Source organism: Diceros bicornis, chromosome 2 (genome assembly GCF_020826845.1).
Source record: "Diceros bicornis minor isolate mBicDic1 chromosome 2, mDicBic1.mat.cur, whole genome shotgun sequence".
Lineage (NCBI taxonomy): Eukaryota > Metazoa > Chordata > Mammalia > Perissodactyla > Rhinocerotidae > Diceros > Diceros bicornis.
Window position 1 is genome coordinate 49,942,350 of NC_080741.1, and position 24,613 is coordinate 49,966,962.

The 24,613-nt window shown below is 51.6% G+C and overlaps 2 protein-coding genes across 2 annotated transcripts in view; both read right to left on the reverse strand.

Moving 5' to 3' along the window:
- Positions 1-9,374: 9,374 nt before the first annotated feature.
- TMEM89 (transmembrane protein 89) lies at positions 9,375-10,505 on the reverse strand. Its single transcript, XM_058557754.1, has 2 exons — positions 9,978-10,505; positions 9,375-9,565 (listed from the first exon to the last, which is right to left on the reverse strand). The coding sequence occupies exons 1-2, from the start codon at positions 10,503-10,505 to the stop codon at positions 9,380-9,382; spliced, it is 714 nt and encodes a 237-aa protein (XP_058413737.1). The 3' UTR covers positions 9,375-9,379.
- Positions 10,506-11,669: 1,164 nt separating this feature from the next.
- Positions 11,670-24,613, reverse strand: part of CELSR3 (cadherin EGF LAG seven-pass G-type receptor 3) — a 38,231-nt gene continuing 25,287 nt past the window's right edge. Inside the window, 21 exon segments of the mRNA XM_058557767.1 lie at positions 11,670-11,709; positions 11,711-11,805; positions 12,516-12,652; positions 12,917-12,971; positions 13,189-13,368; positions 14,136-14,228; positions 14,482-14,583; positions 14,672-14,764; positions 15,739-15,808; positions 15,952-16,058; positions 16,150-16,245; positions 16,565-16,642; positions 16,810-16,923; positions 17,185-17,332; positions 17,417-17,499; positions 17,817-17,969; positions 18,047-18,211; positions 18,429-18,592; positions 19,139-19,249; positions 19,469-19,608; positions 19,690-19,848. Coding sequence (XP_058413750.1) covers positions 11,670-11,709; positions 11,711-11,805; positions 12,516-12,652; positions 12,917-12,971; positions 13,189-13,368; positions 14,136-14,228; positions 14,482-14,583; positions 14,672-14,764; positions 15,739-15,808; positions 15,952-16,058; positions 16,150-16,245; positions 16,565-16,642; positions 16,810-16,923; positions 17,185-17,332; positions 17,417-17,499; positions 17,817-17,969; positions 18,047-18,211; positions 18,429-18,592; positions 19,139-19,249; positions 19,469-19,608; positions 19,690-19,848 — 2,383 coding nt within the window.

Here is a 24,613-nt window from a genome sequence, read left to right on the forward strand (position 1 = left end):
AGCCCTCTTTGACTCCTCACTTTCAAAATCCACACCCAATCCTTTAGCAAATTCTGTTCCAAATAATTTCTCAATCCAGTGACCTAGCTCCCCTTCCCCACCCCCACTGCTACCCCGGGATGAGAAGGGAAGGCCAGTGAGACAACCAGGAAGTGAGATGTTGCAAATGCCCAGGGAAGGATGTGTTTCAAGAGATTGGTCAAAAATGGAAATGTTACTAAAAGGTCAAGTACAAGTAGTGGCCATTGCAACGATTTGGCAAGAGTCTTCGGTGACTCATTGATCTTCTGGAATTTACTTGGTATATGGAGTGAGGTGAGGTCAAAATATCCTTTTCCCTCCTAAATTGCAAACTGAATTTTGGGACAGCATTTCTTGACCAGGCCTCCTTTCTCTATCCATCTCTGAGACTCCCTTTATTACTCCCTGAGATTCTCACACCTGTAACCAGGTCCATGCAGACTGCCTGAGAGGGCTCTGACACTCACCTTACTCTTCTCACTCAGTATTTGTTTGATATACTCACCATTTTTTTCTTCTGGATTAAAAAAAAAATTTTTTTTTGAGGAAGATTAGCCCTGCACTAACATCTGTTGCCAATTTTCCTCTTTTTCTTTTTTCTCCCCAAAGCCCCAGTACTAGTTGTGTATCACAGTTATAGAGTCGTAGCTCTTCTATATGGGATGCCACCTCAGCATGGCTTAATGAGCGGTGAGTAGGTCCACACCTAGGATCCGAACAAGCAAACCCCGGGCCACCGAAGCGGAATGCGTGAACTTAACCGCTACGCCACCAGGCCAGCCCCTGGATTTTTTTATTTTTATGTTATTTCTTTAATTTTAGCTTTAACTTGTGCTACCATATACATAAAATTTAGCATCTATAACTGTATAGTTAATAGTTATCAGTGGCATTAACTACATTCAAAATGTTGTGCAACCATCACCACTATTTCTAAAACTTTTTTGTCACCCAAAACAGAAACTCTGTACCATTAAGCAATAACTCACCATTTTTCCCCCTTCCTCCTTCCCCTGGTAACCTCGATTCTATTTTCTGTCTTTATGAACTTGCCTATTCTAGATATTTCACATAAGTGGGATCGTACGATATTTGTTGTTAAAAAGACAACAGGCCCAAAATAGAGTCACTATGCTAAGCCCCATGTTACCAGACCAAGACAACTTAATTAAGTTAAGAAATGGAATCTTAAACCAGTCAATCAGGAATTGCCTGATCAGCACTAGTTAGTCCATCTGCCTGATAGACCCCTGCCATCCCCTACAGGAAAGTAATTTTGCAATAACCAACCCACTTTTTTGTCTAATATAACCTCCTTGTTCCTGCTCCCTTCTGCCTATAAAGGTCTTTCATTTTGTGCAGCTCCTTGGAGCTCCTTTCTATCTGCTAGATTGGATGCTGCTCAATTTGAATTGATTTTGCTCAAATAACCTCAAAATTTTTAATATGCCTCGGTTTATCTTTTAACGTTGTCCTTTTATGTTTGGCTTATTTCACTTAGCATACTGTCATTTATCCATTCATCTGTTGATGGACACTTGGGCTGTTACTACCTTTTGTCTATTGTAAATAATGCTGCAGTGAACACTGGCATACAAGTATCTGTTTGAGAGCCTGCTTTCAATTCTTTTGGTATATACCTGGGAGGGGTATTGCTGGATCACATGGTAATTCTATGTTTAGTTTTTTGAGGAACTGCTAAACTGTTTTCCATAGTGGCTGTATTGTTTTACATTCCCACCAGCAACGCACAAGGGGTCTAATTTCTCTACATCCACACCAATATTTGTTCTCTTCCATTTTTTTTCTTATAATAGCCATCTTAATGGGGGTGATGTGATATCTCATTGTGGTTTTGATTTGTATTTCTTCAATGACTAGTAATGTTGAGCATCTTTTCGTGTATTTATCGGCCATCTGTATATCTCCTTTAGAGAAATGTCTATTCAAATCCTTTGTCCATTTTTGAATTGTGTTGTTTTGTTGTTGTTGAGTTGTAGGAGTTCTTTATATATGCTGGATATTAATCCCTTATTAGATATATGATTTACAAATATTTTATCTCATTTTGTGGACTGTCTTTTTACTCTCTTGATAGTATCCTTTGACGCACAAAAGGTTTTATTTTGATGAAGTCCAATTTATCTATTTTTTCTTTTATTGCCTGTTCTTTTGGTGTCATACTTAAGAAATCATTGCCTTCTCCAAGGTTATGAAGATTTTCATCTATGTTTTCCTCTAAGAGTTTTAACTCTTAGATTTAATCTTTTAACTCTTAAATTTAATCCTTGGTACTTTTTAGTTAACTTTGTATATGATGTAAGGTAAGGGTCCAACTTCATTTTTTTGCATGTGGATATCCAGTTTTCCCAGCACCATTTATTGAAAAAACTGTCTTTTCCCCATTAAACAGTCTTGGCACCGTTGTTGAAAACCAATTTACCATACGTGTGCAGGTTTATTTCTGGTCTCTCTATTCTATTCCATTGGTCTATATGTCTATCCTTATAGCAATACCACACTGTACTTTTTTTTTTCTTGTGAGGAGACCAGCCCTGTGCTAACATCTGCCAATCCTCCTCTTTTTCTGCTGAGGAAGACTGGCCCTGGGCTAACATCCGTGCCCATCTTCCTCCACTTTATATGGGACGCCACCACAGCATGGCTTGCCAAGCAGTGTGTCGGTGAACGCCCGGGATCTGAACCGGCAAACCCGGGGCCGCCACAGCAGAGCACACGTGCTTAACAGCTTGCGCCACCAGGCCGGCCTACCACACTGTATTGATTATAGTACCTCTGTGGTATGTTTTGGAAATCAGGAAGTATGAGTTCTCCAACTTTGTTCTTCTTTAAGATTATTTTGGCTATTCAGGGTCCCTTGAGATTCCATATATTTTAAGATGGGTTTTTCTATTTCTCTAAAAAAACACCGTTGGGGTTTTGATAGGGATTGCATTGAATCTGTAGACCACCCTGTGTAGTATTGTCATCTTAACAGTCTTAAGTTCTCCAATCCAAGAACATGGAATGTCTTTCTACTTATTTATGTCTTCTTTAATTTCTTTTGGCAATGTTTTGTGGTTTTCAGCATACAAGTCTTTTGCCTCTTTGCTTAAATTTAATCCTAAGTATTTTATCCTTTTTGACACTGTTATTCATGATTTTTTTAAAATATTCCCTTTTCAGATTGTTCATTGTAAGTGCATAGAAATACAGTTGATTTTTATATGGATTTTATATTCTTCAACTTTGCTGAATTCATTTATTAGCTCTAACAATTTTGGAGTTTTCTACACATACCATCATGTCATCAATGAACAGAGATAATTTTACTTTTTCCTTTCCAATTTGGATGTCTTTTCTTTTTTCTTTCTTGCATAATTGCTCTGGCGAGAACTTCCACTACTATGTTGAATAGTAGTGGTGAAAGTGGGCATCCTCATCTTCTTCCTGGTATTAGAGAAAAGGCTTTCAGTCTTTCACCATTGAGTATGATGTTAGCTGTGGGTTTTTCATATATGGCCTTTATCATGTTGAGGAAGTTTCCTTCCATTCCTAGTTTACTGAGTGTTTTTTATTAAGAAAGGGTGTCGAATTTTGTCAAATGCTTTTTCTGCATCAACTGAGGTTATCATATGCTTTTTTCCCCCTTCATTCTATTAATGTGGTGTAGTGCATTGATTGATTTCCATATGTTGAACCATCCTTGCATTTTGGGAATAAATCCCACTTGCATCCCTCTTAATATGCTGCTGAATTTGATTTCCTAATATTTTGTTGAAGATATTTGCATATATATTAATAATATAGATAGTAGTTTTCTTTTCGTGCAGTGTCTTTGTCTGGCTTTGGTGCCAGAGCAATGCTGGCCTCATAGAATAAATTAAGAAGTGTTCCCTCCTCTTCAATTTTCTGGAAGAGTTTGAGAAGAATTGGTGTAAATTCTTCTTTAAATGTTAACATAGATTTATAATTATTGTTTTATGCATTTGCCTTTTAAATCATATAGGAAAAAGAGAGAAGTTACAAACCAAACTTAAAGGGCATTAATTCTGGCTTTTATGGTTACCTAGGAAATTACCTTTACTAGTGTTCTTTGCTTTTCATACGGCTTTGAGTTGTTGTCTAGTGTCCTTTTATTTAAGCCTGAAGGACTCCCTGTAGCATTTCTTGTAGGATAGATCTACTGGTAATGAACCCTCTCAGCTTTTGTTTATCTGGAACTGTCTTTATTTCTCCTTCATTCTTGAAGGATAGTTTTGCTGGATATAGAATTCTTGGTTGATGGGGGGGGTTTTGTTCAAGACTTTAAATATGTCATCCCACTGCCTTCTGGCTTCCATGGTTTCTGAGTAGAAATCATATGTTAATCTTAGTTAGAATCCCTTGTACATGAGGAGTCACTTGTCTCTGTCTTTGAGTTTCAACAATTTAATTATAATGTGTTTCTGTGTAGATCTCTGAGTTTATCTTACTTGGAGTTCATCGAGATTCTTGGATGTGTATATTCATATCTTACATCAGATTTGGGGAGATTTGGGGCATTATTTATTCAAATATTTTTTTCTGCTCCTTTCTCTTTCTTCTCCTTGTGGAACTCCCATGATGCATACCTTGTTCTGTTTGATAGTATTCCACAGGTCCATCAGGATCTGTTTATTTTTCTTTATTCTTTTTCTTTCTCTCCTCAGACAGGATAATTTCAATTGTCTTACCTTCAAATTCACTGATCCTTTCTTCTGCCTGCTCCAATCTGCTGTTGAACACTTCTAGTGAGTTTTTCATTTCAGATATTATACTCTTCAGCTCCAGAATTTATTTTTGGACCCATTTAAAATTTTCTCCCTCTTTATTGATCTTCTAATTGCATTCAGACATTGTTTTCCTGATTTACTTTAGTTCTTTGTCTGTGGTTTCCTTTCACTAATAATTCCAATGCCTGGGCTTACTTAGGGATAATTTCTGTCAAATTGTTTTTTTTTCTTTTTTCTGTGAATGGGCCATACTTTCCTATCTTTGTTTTATGATTTTTTGTTAAGAGCTGGACATTCTGAGTAATTCTGGAAATCTAATTCTTCCACTCTTCAGGGATGGCCGATTTCTGCTTGTTGAGGTGTGGGACCGTCTATTTATGACTTTTCCATACTACCTTTACAAAGTGTGTTTTCCTTTTTTGTGTGTGTGTGAGGAAGATCAGCCCTGAGCTAACATCCATGCCAATCCCCCTCTTTTTGCTGAGGAAGACTGGCCCTGAGCTAACGTCTGTGCCCATCTTCCTCCACTTCATGTGGGATGCCACCACAGCATGGCCTGACAAGTGGTGCCTCAATGCACGCCTGGGATCCAAACCCAGGTCACCAGCAGCGCAGTGCACGCACTTAACTGCCACGCCATGGGGCCGGCCCTCAAAGTGTGTATTCCTTGTTGTGTGTGGTCACTGAAGTTTCTGTTCTATTGTCTCTGTGGTCAGCCAATGACCTGATGAAGATTTCCTTTAATGTCTTGCTCCCAAAAGGGAGGTGGGAATGGGGGTGGAGGAGTACTGTCTATTTAAATCCTCTGCAGCTGGGAAGCCACTTCAGCCTGGGGGTTGAAACAGCAGAAATTCACTGAAGTTTACCAGATTCTTCATCAAGCTCTCCCTTGGATGCTGCAAGTGTTCAACTAGACTTCAGTGCTACCAAAAAGTTGCTATAGAGAGTTTCCACTAGCTCAGTAGTTGTTTTGGTGGAGGGATGGATTCCTGGAGCTTCCTACCCTGCCACCTTTCATGATGTCACACTCTGTTTTAGACTATTTATAAAAATAATGCTTTGTCAATCTAAAAGAAAACCCTAATTTGATTAGAATTGTATCAACTCTGATAATTTTGGGGGAAAGTGTTCTTCTGGAGAGTTGGCTGAGAATTGCTAATATCAAGTCCTAGTTCCATTATGTTTAATAGTTTTTCTCTCAATCTGTCTCCCTCCTCTTGCATTTTACCATAAGTAGCAAGAATAAACCAGGCTTCACTTTCAACACTTTGCTTGGAAATCTCTTCTGCTAAACATCCAAGTTCATCATTTACTAAGTTCTGCTTTCCACCCAACTGCAGGATGCAATTCCACTAAACTTCCTGCAACTATTTCACAATGATTCTTTTTCCTCCTACTTTCTAATAACATGTTCCACATTTCCTTCTGAGCCCTCACTGGCAGCATTCTTCAAGTCCAGATTTCTGCTAACAGTAGGTTGAAGGCAGTCTTGGCTTTTTCTATTATGCTCCTTGACATTCTTCCAGTCTTTGCTCACTGCGCAATTCCAAAGCCATTTCTACATTTTTAGAATTTGTTACAGCAGTAGCTCACTCTTGGTACCAACATCTGTATTAGTTTTCTATTGAAGCTATAATAAATTACCACAAACTTAATGGCTTAGAACAACACAAGTTTATTATCTCATGGATCTGTAGGCACAAAGTCCAACATGGATCTCATTGAGCTAAAATCAAGGCATCAGTAGGGTTGTACTCCTTTCTGGAGGCTCTAGGGGAGAATTTGTGTCCTTGCTCATTCCAGTTGTTGGCAGAATTTAGATCCTAGTGGTTGTAGGACTGAGGTTCCTATTTTCTTGCTGGCTATCACCTGAAGGTCATTCCCAGCTTCTAGAGGCCGTTGAAATGCCTTGGATCTTTGGATAGTGGAAGATCCCTTCCACCATCTTCAAAGCCAGCAGCAGAGGATCAAGTACCTTTCACACTTCGAATCTGACCAACTCTTCTGCCCTCCTTGTCCACACTTTTAATGCTCATGTGATTACATTGGGCCTACCAAAATAATCCAGAATAACATCCTTATCTTAAGGTCTTTAACCTTAGTTTCATCTGCAAGGTTATTTTTGCCATGTACTGTACCATAGTCAGATTCCATGGACATCTTTTTTTTTTTTTTTAGATTTTATTTATTTATTTTTTTCCCCCGAAAGCCCCAGTAGGTAGTTGTATGTCATAGCTGCACATCCTTCTAGCTGCTGTATGTGGGACGCGGCCTCAGCATGGCCGGAGAAGCGGTGCGTCAGTGCGCGCCCGGGATCCGAACCCAGGCCGCCAGCAGCGGAGTGTGTGCACTTAACCGCTAAGCCACGGGGCCGGCTCCATGGACACCTTGAGGGGCCATTATTCTGCCCACAACTTCCCTAGGAGGCACCAACTCCCAACCCTCCCCAGAGCTCCTTCTTTTCCCTGAAATCCTGACCATGTTATAGTTCCTGGACCAGGTCAAGGTCTGTCCCCCCACCAGACCCTTGTATGTGCTTGTCCTTCTGACTGGAGCTCTCTCCCCCTTCTATAGTCACCCCACTCATCCTTCAGGTCCCAGCAGTCAGCCCACTCCTGCCCCACCCCAACTGAGCCAGCACACCTCTCTGCAGAGTAATTGCCCTTTTGAGTCTATTTCACCACCACCACCACCCTCCCTTATTTGTGAGTGGGTGAGGGAGGAGCCAGTTCTGTTCTGTACGTCAGCAGATCCTGGCATCCACCATAGGACTAGCAAACAGGTGCTCATTGAACCTTGCAGAATGTAGAAGTAGACCTAACAAGAGGCCAATGAAGCTCAAGCTCCAACGCCCTTCATTTCTAGGCCTTGGGAGGAGCCCCACTAGTGTATTCATAGGGTCAAGTATTTTTGGAAAACTTGCAAAACTGAGATACTCTAACTGTACTCAGTGAGGACCTCTGTCCTTTCCCACTCAGACTCCCCTCCACCCCACTTCCCCTCATGTAGGGGACATCGGAGAGGCTGTGACATTTTTGAGGTCCAGCCAAGAGGAAGGTAGGTTGGGGATTGTCCCAGGTCGGTTCCTCTGGGAAGCAGAATCTAAGAGGGAGATCAGGATGTTTTCCAGAGTCCTTTAATATCAGCATCTGAGGGAGGGACGGAGGGAAAGGGTTGGGCTGAGGGAGAATACTAGCTGTGATGGGGCTCTTTACCACTGAGGTAGACCCGTCTGCTGGCTGCCTTCTTGGTGGCTGGCAGCAGCCGGCCTTCCTTGAAGGGGGACCCAGGCAGCACATCTCCAAGTCTACCACAGGGACGCACTTGGTTTGGGTTAGAGGGACATCTTTATGTGGCTTGCTCCACTCCTGTGTATGGTTAGCTTATTGCTCCTGTCCTGGTGTAGGAATGGCCTCTAGAAACCTCCTGCCAGGTCCAAGCTCCTAGTCAGGATGGAAGTGCAAGGTCCTATTGTCCCACTTTTCTGCCCAGTGCTAGAAAAATTGTGGGCCATGGAGAGAAAAAAAAGGTTTGAAATGTATGGAGCCAGCAGCTTATCTGTGGAAAATTCTTCCAAATCATACGGGTACTATATGAAAGAAAGTTGATGAGTTTCCTAAATTTGAAAACAATCCAGACCACTTATGTGACACCATCAATAACAGGTTATAAGAGAAATAAATTTGCTGAACTATCAATAATTAAAACACAAATTTCAATCAACCATGTTAGAAGGGAGATTGAATTACCTTTCTGTTCTCTGTATGGAAAATATTTCCCCCAAAATTACAAAATCCTCATCCTATGCAGAGACTATCAGAGTGAGCAGCCAGAAAATGTAGGGGAAAAAGTATTACAGAAATGTGTCAGGAAGTCACTACAAATATGTTACTGTTCTGCATTTTGCATTGTAATTTATCAGTTTTTTAACAGTTGTAATTTCTCATGATTTCTTTTCTCATTATTTTAATTCACTTCTGTTTCTATTTTTGAATTCATAATGTCATATTCTTTTTCAAAAACAGAGACCTTAAAAATGCATAGTCCTAAGTACCCACTCAACCTGGACTGCCTATGATATAGAAGGAAGGATATAGAGGAGGGGGGAAGGTTCAGCCCTCACTTCACTTCCAGGGGCCTTAGAGCAAGGGCCACTCAGAGGCCAGAGCATATTTGAGACCACCACAAAAATGAAGGCCCCCACCCCCAGCTTAGGCTGCAGCCCCAACCAGGAGTCCTAGTGACTCAGCCAAGTTATCACCTCTGGGCAGCCCTCCCTGGACCACCCAAGTCTGCCCTGATGGTCAAGTCTTCTCCCACAACACTGGAGGCCCCGGAGGAGCAGCTGTATTTGTGGTTGGGATCCTTAGGGAGGAGGAGTCAGTTGGTGGGGGCAATGGCGCAGTGTGAGCCAGCCTGGGCCCCACCTGCCCACCCATTCTGGGCACTGAGGCCTCAATAAGTCTGCTGGCTCTAAAAGTAGAAAGGGGACATAGGGTCCAGGCAGGCCTGGAGAGAACAGACACACAGGCCCAAGCCTGGTCCAGAGCCTCAGGCCATCCCCACCCCGACTGACCACCAGGCAAAGAGAGGCATATGTTGGGTCACCCATTCTGGGAGGGAGTCCCCTTTATTTGAGTTCGCTGCTGAGTAGCTAGATGCTGCAGGTGGCCCTCGATGTGGACCAGGAGGGCATCTAGCATGTGCAGGACCCCGAGGAGTAAGGCACGGTCTGACATAGGGGTCCGCTGTTTCCAGGGTCCAGAGGGATCAGTAGTCACCTGTGGATGCTGAGGAGAGGACCAACAGGCATGTGTAAGAGTGGAGGGATTGGACGGAGGTGTGGTGAGCGGCAGTAATGGAACTAGGGAGAAGGGGATGGGAAGGGGGACCTAGGGTAACGGACGATCACCGAGGGTCTGTTGTGGGCTAGGGTGGTCATGAGGGCCAGGTGGGCCAGACGAAGAATAGGGATATTAGAGAGGGACAATGGGAGCATGGTACTGGCCATGGGGAATGGTCAGGGGCTGATGGGTGTGGACAGATGGAGGGACCATGAGATGTGAGCAGTGAGGAAGGGGGCAGCAGGAGGCCCACAAGGAATGGGGGGGGCTGATGCGGGAGGGCTGGGTGGAAGATATGAGCTCATTGGGTCTAAGTGGAGGCAGGAGGCTATGGGGGACAGAGCAGTGCTGTGCTCACCTCAAACTTAGCAACCTGTAAACGCCATCGCCGCTGCACCGCACGGCCGATCATCAGCATCATGGTAGTGGTGACCGTGACTCCAGCCACGGGGTAGACATAGTTCACCCCCAGGCCCATCAAATGGCCGGGACAGCCCAGGCTTTCCCAGCAACTCTCCATGCTGTCTGGTTGGCACCCCCAGGGCTGTAAGTCCAGCCCCACCTGGTACCACAGGGGCCGTGACCAGGCGTGGGTGGGGGCAGGCACGGCCAGCAGGAGCAGCACCAGCAGGAAGGACTGTGCTAGCAGCATAGCTGCGGCAAGTGCCTGCGGAACCTGGGCGCCTGGCAACAGACACACACCCCTCCCCCACGGGCAGGCCAGGCTCCAGGCAGCAGGTTCCAGCTGGGCCCATTGCCTTTCATGGGGGGGCAGCCTGGCCAGAAAACATGGGGGGCCGGGTTCCAGGTCTGGGGAGGATGGCAGGCTTGGGGCCCAGGACAGAAGGAGCGCCTCCTTTCCACCCCCCTCCTCTTCACCTAACATCCAACTCCAACAATTCTAATACCCCAGGGCCTCTAACTCTGCTCTCTAGCTCAGAGCTGCTCACTGGTCCCATACACCCAGCCTACCCCCCAGTCCACATCGCCGCAGAGTGTTCAAAAACATGGAGCCCCTCACTCTCCGAATCAAGTCTGAAAGCTCAGCCTGGCCCGTGAGGTCCTGCGTGCTTTGCTCTCCCCTCCCGCCTTGTGCAGGCCTCCCTGGTGTTGCTGAACACACCTGCCGTTTCCTACACCAGGAGCACTGTCCTCCATACCTAGAAAGACACTTCTCACGGCTAGAGTTTCAGTTCAAGTGTCACCTGCTCCCTGTGCCTCCCTTCCATGACCGTCGTGGGCAACACAGTCCCTTCTTGCACGTGTGACCCTATCTTATTTTCTTCAAAGCATTTCTAAGTATCTGCAGCCTCTTGTTTGAGGTCTGCCTTCTACTCAGGCACATAAGCTTCACTCAACCAATATTTACCAAGCACCGCCACGTGCCAGGCACCGGTCTTGGTGCCGGGACGTGGGATGACAGAGTAGACAAAGAGCCCTGACTTCCCAGGCTGAGGTTCTGGGAACCTCTGGGGGGTGAAGGGAGGAGAGACAACTCGTGAACACAGTGCAGGAAACGGACACTGGCCACAATAAAAACAGCTGGGCAAGGGGTGCCTCCGTGACTTGGAGGGCAGAGCAGCCTCCGTCCACCCGGCTAGCACAGAGCCTAGCACCTGGTCAGTACCTTGTGAACAGCAAAGCTCACATATTTTGAGCAAGTGACATGGGCCCAGCACTGCTGCAAGCATTTCATGGCATTTACTCATCAAGCAACCCATGAGATGGATCCTATTACCATTCATGCTCTGCTCATGAGGAGACACTGAGGCCCAGAAAGATTCTAGTGCCCCCCACACTCACCCTGATCACTCAGAGTATCAGCTGGCTCGCAGGCCCACTGCTGCCCACTGGGCCACATGCCCAGATGTTGGCATTTTATGGCAGAAATCAGTACATGCTTCTTGGCCCACAGTGACCTGCAAAGCCCAGTGATCTAATTATATGAACAGGCATTTCCCCAAGTAAATCATTCATGCAAACTCACTTCTAAATGCAGACCAGCAGCACCTGTGAACACCTGCATCTCCTCAGTTGGTTACTCAGGTGTTCATGTTACTCCCTCCAGGGTCTTCCCAGTGGCACCCAGTGCCCTGCACCAGATTGAGTGTCCCTGAGAACAGATCATTCCTGAGAAGCGGCTCTGATTCCAACTATTTTATAGCTGAGGACACAGGTGCCAAGGGCTGTGTGTGGCTGGGGAGAAACTTGCACCTGTATGCCCCCACTCTGGGCCTGGCCCCACAGCTCACCCTCCTGCTCTATGCTCTCCCTCCTGACCCTGCCCTCCCCAAACCTTCCCCCAGCTTCTGACTCCAGTCCCCACTTTGGGGCATAAGAAAGGTCAGGAGCCAGGGCTGTGAATCCACCCCCCAAGCCCTGCCAAGCCCCCACCCCACAGCAGAACCTGGTGTTGGGCAAACAAATCTTTATTCCTGAAGCTGAAAACATGCATGCTCCCCCGACTGGCCAGTGCTGACATGACTCCAGTGCCCCATCACACTGAACTTGGAGTCCTAGGACCTCCAACCCTGAGTTGTGTATGTATGTGTATACGGAGGGGACTCCTGGGTGACACCTGGAGGCAGCCCAGGGGTGGGGGGTTCTCACGGGTGCCCCGTCACAACCTCCAGAGGTAGCAGCACAGTCAGAGTTGGGTAACCTGAGCAGGCAGAGGAGGAGAGGCTCCAGTCAGTTTCCAAAGGACACTTACCACACCCCTCCCCTAGGAGAGCAACCTCTGCCCCAGGAGCAGCTTTATCTAAAGGCAGGAGGGAAAGGCAGTGTGTCCACTGGGGGCAGAGCCATCCAGGAAGTGTGGAATTCCTGGAGTTGGGGTCAGGGGTGGGGACAAGCAGTAGATAAAGAAAGTTCAGCGGTCCAGAGGTCAGCTCACCAAAACAGGGCTGACGGGGCCAGACCTTGGGTGTTGAAGGGCAAAGATGACAGCGTCGTGGACAGAGGCAAACAGATGCTGCTTAGTGATAGATGCATCGAAGAAGTGCCCAGCCTCAAGCTGAGCGACTACAGGAGCTGCAGGCAAGGAGTAGTTCTCCCCTTAACTCACGGAACCACCAGGAACACCAACCCCCAGACACCAGCAGCATGCCCTGACCCATGTCACCCCTGACCTCCACCCCTGAGGCTATAGCTAAACCCCCAGTCACCCTTGACTCTTCACCTTGCCTCCCAGGATACCTCTGACTTCAAGTTTCAGAATTTCCCCTTGTGCTGCCTGGCAGACTCCTCAGCCCCACCCCCTTTCCAGACCACTCCTGCCATCCCCACCCCACGCACTGTGGCAGGCGGCCATGTACACCTCCACCTCGATCTCCTGGAAGTCACGGAAAATCTGCAGCAGAAAAGGGGGCCAGATTCAGAGGGAGGCTCAGGGGCTCCAAGGGAGGATTCAGGCAGGCTGCAGGGAGGGAGTTTAGAGCGAGAGCTCAGAGAATTTGGGCGTCAGGAGGCTCCGAGGGCTCGTGGAGCTAGTTATGGGGTCAGAGTGGAGGCTTGAAGGGCTTTGTCCTTCCCCAGGGTCCTTCTTAGGGATGCCTCCAGCCTCTTACATTCTTCAGGCTCTTGATGCACACAGTGTCCACGAAGGAGAGGGCGCCCAGGTCCAGGACAAGGCTGTGGAAATCCGGCTGAGGCAGGCCCAGGGCCTTCAGTGTGGACCTGGCTGGGGCCTTAGCATCTTCTTGACCGCTGGCCACTGTATCCTCTAGTCCATTCCCTGCGCTCACCTGCTGTGGAACCAGACACACTGCAAGGGCCACCCACAAGAAGGTGAAGACAGGGAACACGCACAGACATGCAGGGTTACATAGGGTCAGATGTGGGAGCATGGATGTAAACACCCACATATATGGGGCATGCAAGGGACACATGAGGATTTAGACATGGGGAGCTTCCTGTATGCAAAGACAGGAGGAACTCATGGGGATGCACAGGAGAGGACACCTAGACTAAGGCAGCACACACAGACATGCGTATACTGCTCTGTTACCTCCTGGGCCCAGGCTTAATAGGGACACTTAAAAAGGGAGGGCACTGGGAGACCGTGCTCCATCCTCAGTCAGCCAGGGTAGAGTGGGTAGGGGGCCCAAGGACAGACCAGAAGAGACACATGCACACGTGTGTACAACCAGACACCTCAGCCCCCTGCCTGGGTCTCTAAGTGAGCTTGGCATCCCCTTTGATCCCACATATTTTCCCCACATCTTCAATCTCTTCCCTCTACCCATGAGCACAGACTGTGGGGTCTTGTGGACTCTGCAAATTCAAGGTCTTCATGTAGGCCTCAGATTACAGACAAGAGAGGCGCGAGCAGAATTCTAGAGCATACTCTAGAGATCTCCCCACAGAGTATCTGATCCATCACCCCTTCCTCCTGCCATTGGCACAACCACCTTGAACCCACAACTGGTAGGTCCACGGCTTTCCTCATGGGACGTGTGTGAACACCCCAATCTCTGCAGCTCATGGCTGGTCCCTCTCCCACCTCCACCCTCACCTTGGCCTTGGAGCCCTCCAAGTTGTTGCTCTCGATGTCTCTAATGCTGGTGTTGGCATTGGTGGAACCGGAAGAGCCCTTGGAGGTGGCAGCCTAGGCCGGGGAAGAGAGGAGACAGGGATTGTGATGGTTCACTTCGTCACTGCCTTGTGGGGGTGGGAGAAAACTAAAATTCCACCCAGAGCTCTGACCTGCCAGGGGAGTAAAGCAGGGTTCTTGGGGGCATTAGGGAGAAAGGAGGTGAATGAAGAATGGGGGTGAGAAGTCAGGAGCCCAGGAGGCTGGGAGAAAGGCGGGGTGGGGTGAGCCGCAGGACAGGCAGGAGTTACTGCTCCAGGTGACCTGCCTGTGTCTGGATCCTCTCCTTCAGCAATCGCTTCAGCTTTAGCTCCTGCTTCTTGAGCAGCTTCTTCTTCCGGGAGATGAGGTGGTCGACATCTACACCACACTAGAGGCGAATGTCAGGGAAGGGGATGTGGGCCCTCTGGGGAGGTCAGGGACCCTCTGACAGTCACCCCAGGGACCCCAGGCCTCACCCTCTGCTTCAGCGCGTCACTGTAGAGCTCAGCGTTGGCAAAGTACACGGTGGCTGAGGAGCGGAAGACCTTCACACCCGGGACCTCCCTGGCCTGGGGATGGGTCAGGGGTGGGGTGGCTGAGCCCTCCTCTTTCCTGGCTGCCTTTCCTCCACTGTGTGCCCCAGCGCCCGCCACCCCCCAACCCTCTGCTCCCCAACCAGCACGGGGCCAGCCTGTGGCCAGTGCCCTCCCAGAAGCTTGGGGCCACAGGCCTGGTGGTGTCATCCTGAATCCTCGACCTGCTCCTTCCCTCTGCCCAGGCCCTCAGCCAGGCCTGCCAGGGCTTCCTCCAGGGCATCCTGAACCTCTCCCTCCCCATCTCCCCTGCCCTTCTGCCAACATCCGGGCCAGGTTTCAGTGGCTCTCAGGCCTCCTCTTGGGTCTCCTACTCCTGCCCCGTGGTCTGTTTTCTGCATGCAGAGAGACCCTGTTTAGCTGCCATCCCAACCAAGCCTTCCCCTAGCTCCCAGTCCATCAGGGAACCACCCAGGTCTCTGCTCAGCATCGGACCTGCATGACGTGTCCCCCCTCCCTTTCCATCCAGCTGAGCTGCTCCCCCTCATGTCCTTCCCTCACTCTGCCTAATCATACTGTGCTCAGCCTTCAAGGCTCCATGTCAGGGGGAATGGGCTTGTTTTATTCCAGAGCCCCCACCTATTTTTCCCAGCACAGGAGGTAAATGACAGAGATCCAGTAACTCGACTTATAAACCTGGAAACAGCCTCCCCTACAGGAACCCCTCCAGCATTCCTGACCCAGGGCTGCTCTGCAGGATGGGGCTTGTACTGCTGGATCCAAGACAGACACCTCCCCAAGCCCATCTCTGCCCACTCTTCCTCGGGCCCTTCCTAGCCGCTCATACTCTGAGTGGGGGTCACAGACCCAAATTCTTCCCTTGAAATTCCAAGGACCAAAGCACCTTCAGTCCCCAGTGTCCTTGCCAGGTGTGGAAGGGACTGACAAAGGTGTGTTCTGCCCGTCCCATCCCACCCAGGCCTTCCTCCTGCTTAGCACCCCCAACGCACCTCTGAGTACTCTGCCACATCTCTGTAAATGTCCGTGTCAGGCATCTGCCCCAGGACAGAGTAGTGGGGCCTGTGAAGGGGCAGAGAAAGGGGGAAACCAGGGGGTACTAAGGAGCTTGGGGTTATCCCCAAGATGTGGGAGAGCTGGGGGAGCCAGTGTGGACCTTATTCCCTCGCAAGCTGGAATGGGGGGGACAAAAAGGGGTGACTCACAGCTGCGTGCGGACCACCACGAGCAGCAGGGAGAAGGCCACCGCAACTGCCAGGCCAAGGTCCATGTTCAGCAGGATGGTGGCCACGAAGGTCACCAGCCAGATGAGCTAAAAACAGAAGGGCAGTGGTCAGCAAGGTCTAGAGGGGCTGTTGGGGCCGAAGGCCCCAATCCCACCCCTGGGCTCCCAGGCCTCTCACCAGATCCACTCGATTTGCCTTCCAGAGTGAGCATATGTCGGTGAACTGCCTCAACATGCCCTTCAAGTTCACGATAATGGCGGCTGCCAGGACTGCCTGGGGTGGGGGGAGTGTCACCAGGGGTTGCTAAGAGGTGCTCAGATGTTGACAACCCTGACCACCCTGGCATGAGCCAGACCCCAAGCACCTGGGCATAACCGTAAACGACACTAACCACCACCCACCCCCTGGACCTAACAACTTGGATCTGACTCTGAAAGGTCCTAACCCCTGACTCTTGACCCCAAAGATCTCAATCTTGAAAAACAGGGCATGACCTTGTATGCCTGCCCCTCACCTGGGACGTGACTGACTGATCTGAGCCCCTGGCCTGGCCAAGGCCCTCAAACCCGGCTGGGTGGGGGTGGGGGCTCACCTTGGGCAGGTCTTGGAAGAGTTCCCCAAGTTTGACGATGATAATGAGGATGAAGAGGGAGGAGACAGCTCCGGCTACCTGTGGGGTAGGAGTGAGCAGGGGGGTGAGAGGGAGAGCAGGGGGAGAGCACAGATTGGTGGGGAAGAGCACTGGTCGGGGGATGGCAGGGGGAGGAGGGTGGGACCACCTAGGCAAAGCAGCATACGCACACACAGATGCACACCCGCACCCACACCTGAGCCCACCTGTGTGTTGCCCCCGGTGCTCTCCTGTACCAGGCTCCGAGACATAGAGCAACTCACAGGGAAGCACTGGAAGAGGCCCCCGATGAGGTTACTGAGGCCAAGGGCCACCAGCTCCTGGTGGAGGGAAGAGCAGGTATGAGGAGACATCACTGCAGTGCCTGGTCACTCAGCGCGCCACTGTGTCTAGGCCTAGGCGTCCCCACTCCACAGCCCCCAGGGAGCTGGCTATCGTCCTGCATGTCCTGCTCCCCCACCCTCAGTCCCTGACATGGCCCAGCACCATCTATTTGCTGTTTCCCTGTGTCGCACCTGATACTTCATCCCCCCAGACCACCTCAGCTGCCCGCTATGTGTCCCGCATCCCATTCTCCAGACCTGGTTGCTGTCCACCCGGTAGCCATGCCTCAGGGCGAAGATCTTCCCCAGCGAGATGGCAATTGCGAACCCAACCACAGCGATGGCGAAGGCATTTCCCACAAGCTTTGCGAACAGCTGGGGGTTGGGGGCCACTGGGGGTATCAGCCTGTGAGGGGCATCTGTGAGGCCAAAGGAAGGCGCTGGCCCTGGCCACCCAACCCTCCCTGACCTGACAGGGGCCGGAGCTTACCCTGCAGGGATGTCACCCACGACATCCACCCCAAATCTGCGCTTCAGGCCCACACCGTAGGAGATGCCTGTGGCCCCGATGAGCTGGGGGGAGAGGACAGAGTCAGAGGAGGGAGGTGCTCGCATCATTGTCAAGGGGGACAGAGAAACCACTTTGGGGGTGAAGAGGGAGGCCTGAAGCAAAGGCCTTAGAGGGAGAAGTTGGTGATAGGATGAGATAGACACGACCATTTTCGGAAAAGGGAGATGCTGTCTGTCAGGGGCAGGAAGATATCAACACGGGAGCTTTCTGCTGCGGTCCCCTAGTCCCCATGCCAGCTAGTCTTTAAATGCCTGGGGGATGCCCACATGGCAGAGATGTATCCCCTCTTGCCCTTCTCCCCCGCTGCCCGAGTCCGCACCGTGAGCAGTTCCCCGGGGATCGGTAGGGGCAGATATCGCTGCAGCTTGTCATTCAACAGCTTCACCAAAACAAGCACCACCCCTGCCACAACTGCGGTGACCACGGTGCCGACCACACTCTGGGGCAGCTTCCAGCAGACCTCCAGCACTGTCTGAGGGGAGGCAGGGTCACAGCCAGCACTCAAGGTCATGGGCACACCCACGTGTCCCTCCTCCCACCCTCACTCACATAGATGACGGACAGTGGCCCAGAGCGGCTGCTCAGTTGTAGACCAAACACATACTTGAGCTGCGAGATGAAAACCTGCACAGACGCAGCTGTGGTATAGCCACGGACCAGAGGCTCTGACAGGTAGGTGACCACGAAGCCGAAGTGGACCAGGCCCAGCCCCACCTGTGGGGTGGCCAGGGGTAGTCAGGGGAGGTGGGGCAGTCAGGGGAGGCTGGAGCAGAGCCCAGGGTAGGTGGGATCAGAGAGGGATGAGTGAACAGCCAGAGTTATGAGGAGGACGGTGATGGTCAGACACTCAGAGGAACTGGCAGACGGGGTGGAGGGTGGGTTCAGCAGTGGGGCGGGCAGTAGCGGGGCAGTACTCCTGACTGCTCTGTACCTGGAAGAGGCCGACCAGAACACTGAGTGCGGAGGCCAGCTGCACCCGGGCAGCATCTCTGGCCGTCTCATTGACCGTGGAGTTCAAGTCCTGCAGGAAGTCCTCATCCGGGGCCAGGGATTCTGTCACACTGCCCACCATTACAGACATGATCGCAAAGGTGCCTGCATGGACAGGTCAGGGCAGGTCTGAACGAGAGAGAACACTGCCCTGCCCTGGAGACCTGGTCTTAAGGGAGAGGCCAGTAGACATCCAGTTTTAGACAAATATCCTCAGACTATGCTGTGCAAATAGAGGCAGTGCTGGCAGTCAGGTATGAACCCTGAGCTCAAGGGCTCTTGAGGGTGGCTAGAAATGTCAGCCCCACATCATCTATCCTGCTCACCTATGTCCACTGACTCAGGACCACTCCCCTTGTGAAAGATGGAATGAGGAGGAGGACATGGCCCGCCACAGGTTATCAAGCCTGTGCCAAGTTCTGAGCCCCCAACATCCTCCCAGAGCCAGGGCCTCTAGGTCACTTGACTCTGTGGTCCCATGGTCAGAGGCCTACTCCTGCTTGGGAACGACCCTTGAGCCAGTCTCCCCGTGGCCCAGCACCCATGCTGCTCTCTTCCTTGAGTTCCCTTGCCCTGCTCAGCCCTCCCTCAGCCTGTCCTCCATGAAGGATGTGGGCATCCTCCAGCAAGGCTGGGCTTGGCTCCACTCACCCACGGAGATATGCCGGGAAGTACCAAACAGGAAGTAGATAAAGACAGGGTAGAAGGAACTGTAGAGGCCAAACACGGGGGGCAGTCCAGCCAGGAGGGCGTAGGCCAGGCCTGGAGGTAGAATGGTGGCAATGTAGGCTGGTAGGCCAGGGCCATGAGAGGATGAGGGAATCCCAGCCCTAGGTCATGGGCCACAGTTCTAGGGGCAGAAGTCATGGCTTCAGGTTCGGGGGCAGTCACAGATCACAGAGCTTCTAGGCCCGGGCCTTGAAGGGTTGAGGTCACCACCCAAAGGTTGAGGGTACAGCCTCCAAATCAGGGGTGGCTTACCCTGTGGTAGCTGCATAATGGCCACACTCAGGCCAGACAAGAGGTCACCCAGGAGCCAGTCACGCACAGGATACCGGGGTAGCCAGGCCAAAACAGGGAGGTATTGTAGCAGAAGGGCTCGGGCTCGAGCGTGGGAGCACCTGAGGACACAAGGGTAGGTATCAGGGACAGGGGCTACCTAGGTCCTGCCAGTGCCCCTAGTCCCCCACTTTCAGCCTTACTGCAACCAGGTTCGCCACTGGAGGGTCCCAGTCGCTGAGCCCCAGCGCCCCAGCTCCTCCAGCTGTTCCTGGTTCAGCAGTGGCCGCTCCACATGGTAGACTCGCCTCCTCAGCTCCATTGCCTGCGCTGTGGACAGCAGTGCTTGTGTGTCCCTCTGTCTGGAATGGCAAGACCAGAGACACTGTCAAGGCACTCCTGGCCCAACGTCTCCCACACCTCCGCTTGGGACTAGAAAGTCACCACTTGACTTCTGTAGGCCCCAAGATCTAGGTAGGTCCAGCCCCCAGCTGGCCCCTGTGGGCCGCATGCCCACACCCAGGGCAGTGCTTGAACTTTGGCTAGTGGAACCCTCTTGCTGGGCCAAAGTCCCCCACGAAATCGAAGGATGACCACAGTCCACACTTCCAGCCCAGGTGTGGCCTGGCCCTGAGGGTTCTACCAATCCAGGTCCCAGGCTGACTGCCCCTCCCAGCCCCCTGCTCTCCCCCAGCCAATCCCTGTCCAGTATCTGAGTCTTTATCCAGCTGCCCCATGAGCCCAGTGCTGGCTGGCTGAGAGCACATGACACGAAGGGATCCAGCAAACTAGGGGTCCGGTTCTTCAGGCAAGCCCCTTTTCAGATGAGACTCTCCCCTCTAAGGGAAGGAAAGTGGTGGGGCTAAGATTGCCCCTGGGCCTCCAGTCCCAAGGTCCAAGTAGTAGACAAGTGCAGACCTAATCTGGTAAAGCCAGGGGATGGCTCTCACCTGGAGAGAAAGGGGTCTCACCTAGAGGGAGAGGCTTCCACCTGGAAAGGGATGCTCCCACCTGAAGTGGGGGAAGATCTTAGCCGGAAATAGATCTCAGAGGGATCTCACCTAGGGAGAAGCTCTCACCTGACGTGAAAGTTTTCACCAGCCAGGTAAGTTCTGTCCTGGGGAGAACCTCTGATATGCCCAGAGGCTCCCACCTGAAGAGGGGGAAAGCTCTCACTTGGGAATAGGAGACTTGGGAGATGAGTTCTTACCTGGAGAGAAGCTGTCCTGGAAATAGATCTCACCTGGGAATAGCAGCTCTTAGAGGGGGAGCTCTTACCTGGGGGCAAGCTTTCACCTGCCAAGAAAGTTCTGATCTGGAGGGTACTCTCACCTAAGGGAAGCTCTGACCTGGGAGAGGCTCCCGCCTGGAATGGGAGAAAGCTCTCACCGGGGAATAGATCTCAGAGGGAGGATCTTACCTGAAGGGAAGCGCTCCCTTGCTGGGAAAGCTTTCGTCTGTCAGGAAAGTTCTGATCTGTGAGAAGCTCTGACCCAGAGGAAGGATCCCACCCGAGGGGCAGGAACTCACCAGGGAAGGGCCTCGATGTCCCGGTTGGAGGATGGAGTGGAATGGGTGCAAGGAGGAACTCACAGAGATCTTTGAGTCCCCTCGCCCCTCCTCCGTGAGTCACTCAGGTCTTCTTAAAGGGCTCCCTCCACACCCCCGCAGGACCCGCGCTTGGAAGGCGGGGCCTAGAGCCTTGGCCCCTCCCTTTAGGAGGGCACAGCCGCCAGAAGGGCCGCAGCGCTCACTCCCAGATCAGTTGTACCCAGCGTGTGGATTCAGACCTCAGCTATGCGCTTTCTTGCTGCGACCTCCCGGCCCCAACGCGCCCCACCGGCGCACCTCCTGGGCCGGGGTTCCTCCGCACGCAGCCGCCTCCCTGCGGCCCCCGGCTAGCCCTCTGGCGAGGCTCGAGCGGCTTTTCGCACAGCCCTCACGGGCTGGGGTCGCGCCGGCTCCCGCCCCCATCCCTCGCTGCAGTTGGGAAGCCGCCTGCAGAAAATCGGCAAAGCGGTCAACCGAGGCGTTGCAGGCAGGGAATGCCTGCTCCAGACGTGGCGGTACCCCTTCCGAGCTAACCCAAGCCGGGCGCCTGCGCGGGGGCCATGAGGCTGCCTGCGCCTCGCGGACACGGGAAACCCAGGCCGTGCCCTGCACTCACCCCGAAGCTTCCGACAGGCCCATGGCTTGCGAGCTGCCAGGTGGCGGCTGCTCCTACAGCGCCAGCAAGAGGCCGCAACGGGCCGAAAGGCGGGGCTGGGACAGAGGCAAGGCCTGCGGCGCGCTCCCAGAGACCAATCCCCGGGCAGGACGGGGAAGGTTTGGGCCTATCAGCGTGCTTGGTCGGGGCCTAAGAGGCGCTCTCTGGGCGGGGAGAACCCGGAGGAGGAATATTTAACCCCTTCCTCGCCTGCGGCCTGGCCCTCCTCCCTGAGCCGGGTGAAACTGCAGAACTGGAACTAAGGACCTGCTCTGGGCTGGCCGTAGCCGCTGCCCCAGGGCCCTGAGTGGGACGGGGCTGATACTGTGTCCTGGCGTTTTGCGGAGGGTCCTCGCGGGATGGGGAGGGGAAACCCCCATGCTGGCAGGATGCCTCAGGGCGCCGCCAGCGACCAGAGCCTTAGCTCTCCGTGAGGTATCCGGGTCCATGGGGCATCTCATGCCTCCAACTGAGGGCGCCACCCTCAGGCTTTTTCCCTGAGACCAGGCATGTTTCTGAGACCAAAGGTGTCCAAGCCTCCCTTCGACTCTGGACACAGACCTGAAGTAAGGTGCGAGGTCCCTCTCCCCTGCACATAGCACAGCCCAGGCATCACGCCCAAAAGTTTGTGCCTGAGCCACAGAGGAATGGGGTGTCTTGGCCAGCTCCAAATCCGAGAGGCTGGTTGGGGTCAGTGTTGTCAATGAGCTGAGGAGTTTAGCAAGGGCAGTTCCTAGGGTTGGTTTGACCCCTGGTTTGAGCCGGGGCAAATGCCAGGTTGGACTGCAGGCCCTGAAGACTTAGGAAGTCATCATGCTGCTGCCTTGACAGGGAGGGGGGTTCCCGTGGGACCTTACTCCCAGCACCTCTGCTCATACTTCAGGCCCCAATCACAAGGTGACTGGCTAGAATTCAAGATGAAAGAGATGGGAACCTGGTCCAAATCTCCAGTGAAATGGGCTAAAAATAGCTGAATATTCTTTGGGGGGGCAGCGGTCAGATTTCTCCCAAAGGTCAGCCTGGCCTGAATCATTCATAGCCACCCTCCTATTCCATCCCCAAACAGAAAGAGGCAATAACCATTTTCTATAGAAGTTTATTCCCAAAACAGCGCGGCTTCACGGAACAATTTACACAGACAGGAAAAGGGGCCACTGGGCTAGACGGGGGGGACTCCCAGAGAGGAGCATCTGCAGAACGTAGGACATATCAAGGACAACCCCCTCTCCGCACAGCAGGCCCCTCAACCCTTCAAGGGCGGGGGTCATTCTGGGTAAGGAGAGCTGGGATCCTGGCTGGCGGGATTTGGCAGCAGTCAGTAAAGTAGAACTTTTAATCTCCTTGGAAACTGCCTCCCAAGAGTATGTGTGGGGGAGGGGTGTGTCTGTACAGACCCCTCACAACCCTGCACAGCTACTGTTGCCAGTGGTAAGAGCTTGCCTACTCTCAAGGCCTTCTCTGTCTGCTGTTCAACAGGGGACTCGGGGCTGACCTTTGACCTGGGAGAGCAAGGGGTTAGAAACCCCTCAAGAAGGCCAGGCCCAGGGTCCTCACAGGTGGATCCTCCAAGCCCCTCTCCCATTTTCTCTACCTTTCACTTGTAAACAAAGGGAAAAAAAAAAAAAAAACACTCTCAACTGTAAACAAAGTGTAAAAGTTCAAAGTTTTAAGTTGTAAACAAAGTTTAAAAATGTTTTAAATCTTGACCTGTAAACAAAGTAAAATTTAAAAGTCCCCAGTTCTGGACATCAGACAAAGTAATAAAAGTGAGAGTTTTGTGAACAGGGTCTTAACAGTCATCTTTCCCTTTAGAAGGGAACATAGGAGGGTGGTACTGAGTCACTTCCTGCAGCCCGGGTGCCGAGGGCCAGGGAGTTCCTGTAAACATGGGAGGCAGTGGCACCTACATTCTGAGTCTTCAATTCCTGTTTCTGCTCCCTTTGCTCCTCCTCCCACCCTACCCTTCAGAATAAATTCTAAAGGGGGCAGTGGCAGGGAATCAAACGGCACCACAGACAACATTTGCTCACAGCAGGGGCAGGGGCTGGCAAATGACCCTCCGCAGGAATGTCTGAATAGAGGCCTGAAACCCTCCCCATGGGAGAAAGGGAAGCCTTGCTCTGTAAACATGACATCTGCTGCTCCACCAGTGCCCCACAGCATCAGTCATAAGGCATAAGGCAGTAAGTGGCAGGGACTCCACATAATAAACACACACATCCACGGGGAGGGGTGGCATGAGCAAGCCCCTGTGAGGAGGACAGAGGACCCCTGTTTCCAAGACCAACCCCCAGTCCCAGAAGTTTGGCCCTTGGGGCATCCAAGAAAAAGCAAAGATCAGTTCTGCACTTTGGGCCCCGACAATATTCAGATCAACCTGGAGGGGGAGCATTTCCTCTCCTGTCTGAATCTACTCCAGTAAGATGAAAAGAAAGAGCATATTGTTTGCCAGAGACCCAAATGGAGCCAAACTCTGCACCTCTTTCCCCTTGTCCCCCTCCCCCTCCCAGCCCAGCCTCAGAACCCCGGGAGACAGAAAAGCTGAAAAATAACATAAGCATATCTCTCTGGTTACAAAGGTACAAAACGTATAAAAGTCCTCCCTTCAGTTCCCCTTGCTCTGCGCACGTTACACACGTGCTCACAGGTAAGCGTGGAACCTCAGCACAGCAGCAACAGGGAGAGCTGGGGGCGGGGGGTGGGTAAGAGGCTGCCTCAGGATCAGCCCCTGACTCCTGGAGTCTCTTCCATTAGCCCGAATCCTCCATCGCCCTTGCTGTTCCTCCTCCGCACGTCCGCCCCTCAGGAGTGACCCTCACTTCTGGGAACTCTGCAGAGTTGAACATGGAGATCAAAGGTGGTTGCTAAGAGGACTCTGAGTCAGGTGGCTCTGTACTCCCCTACAGGACCTCTCCCCTCCC

Coding starts and splice junctions, on each gene's coding strand:
- TMEM89 (XM_058557754.1), bottom strand. CDS start 10,505: ATGTTAGGTGAAGAGGAGGGGGGTGGAAAGGAGGCGCTCCTTCTGTCC. Junction 9,566..9,977: donor TACAGGTTGCTAAGTTTGAG/GTGAGCACAGCA, acceptor TCCTCTCCTCAG/CATCCACAGGTGACTACTGA.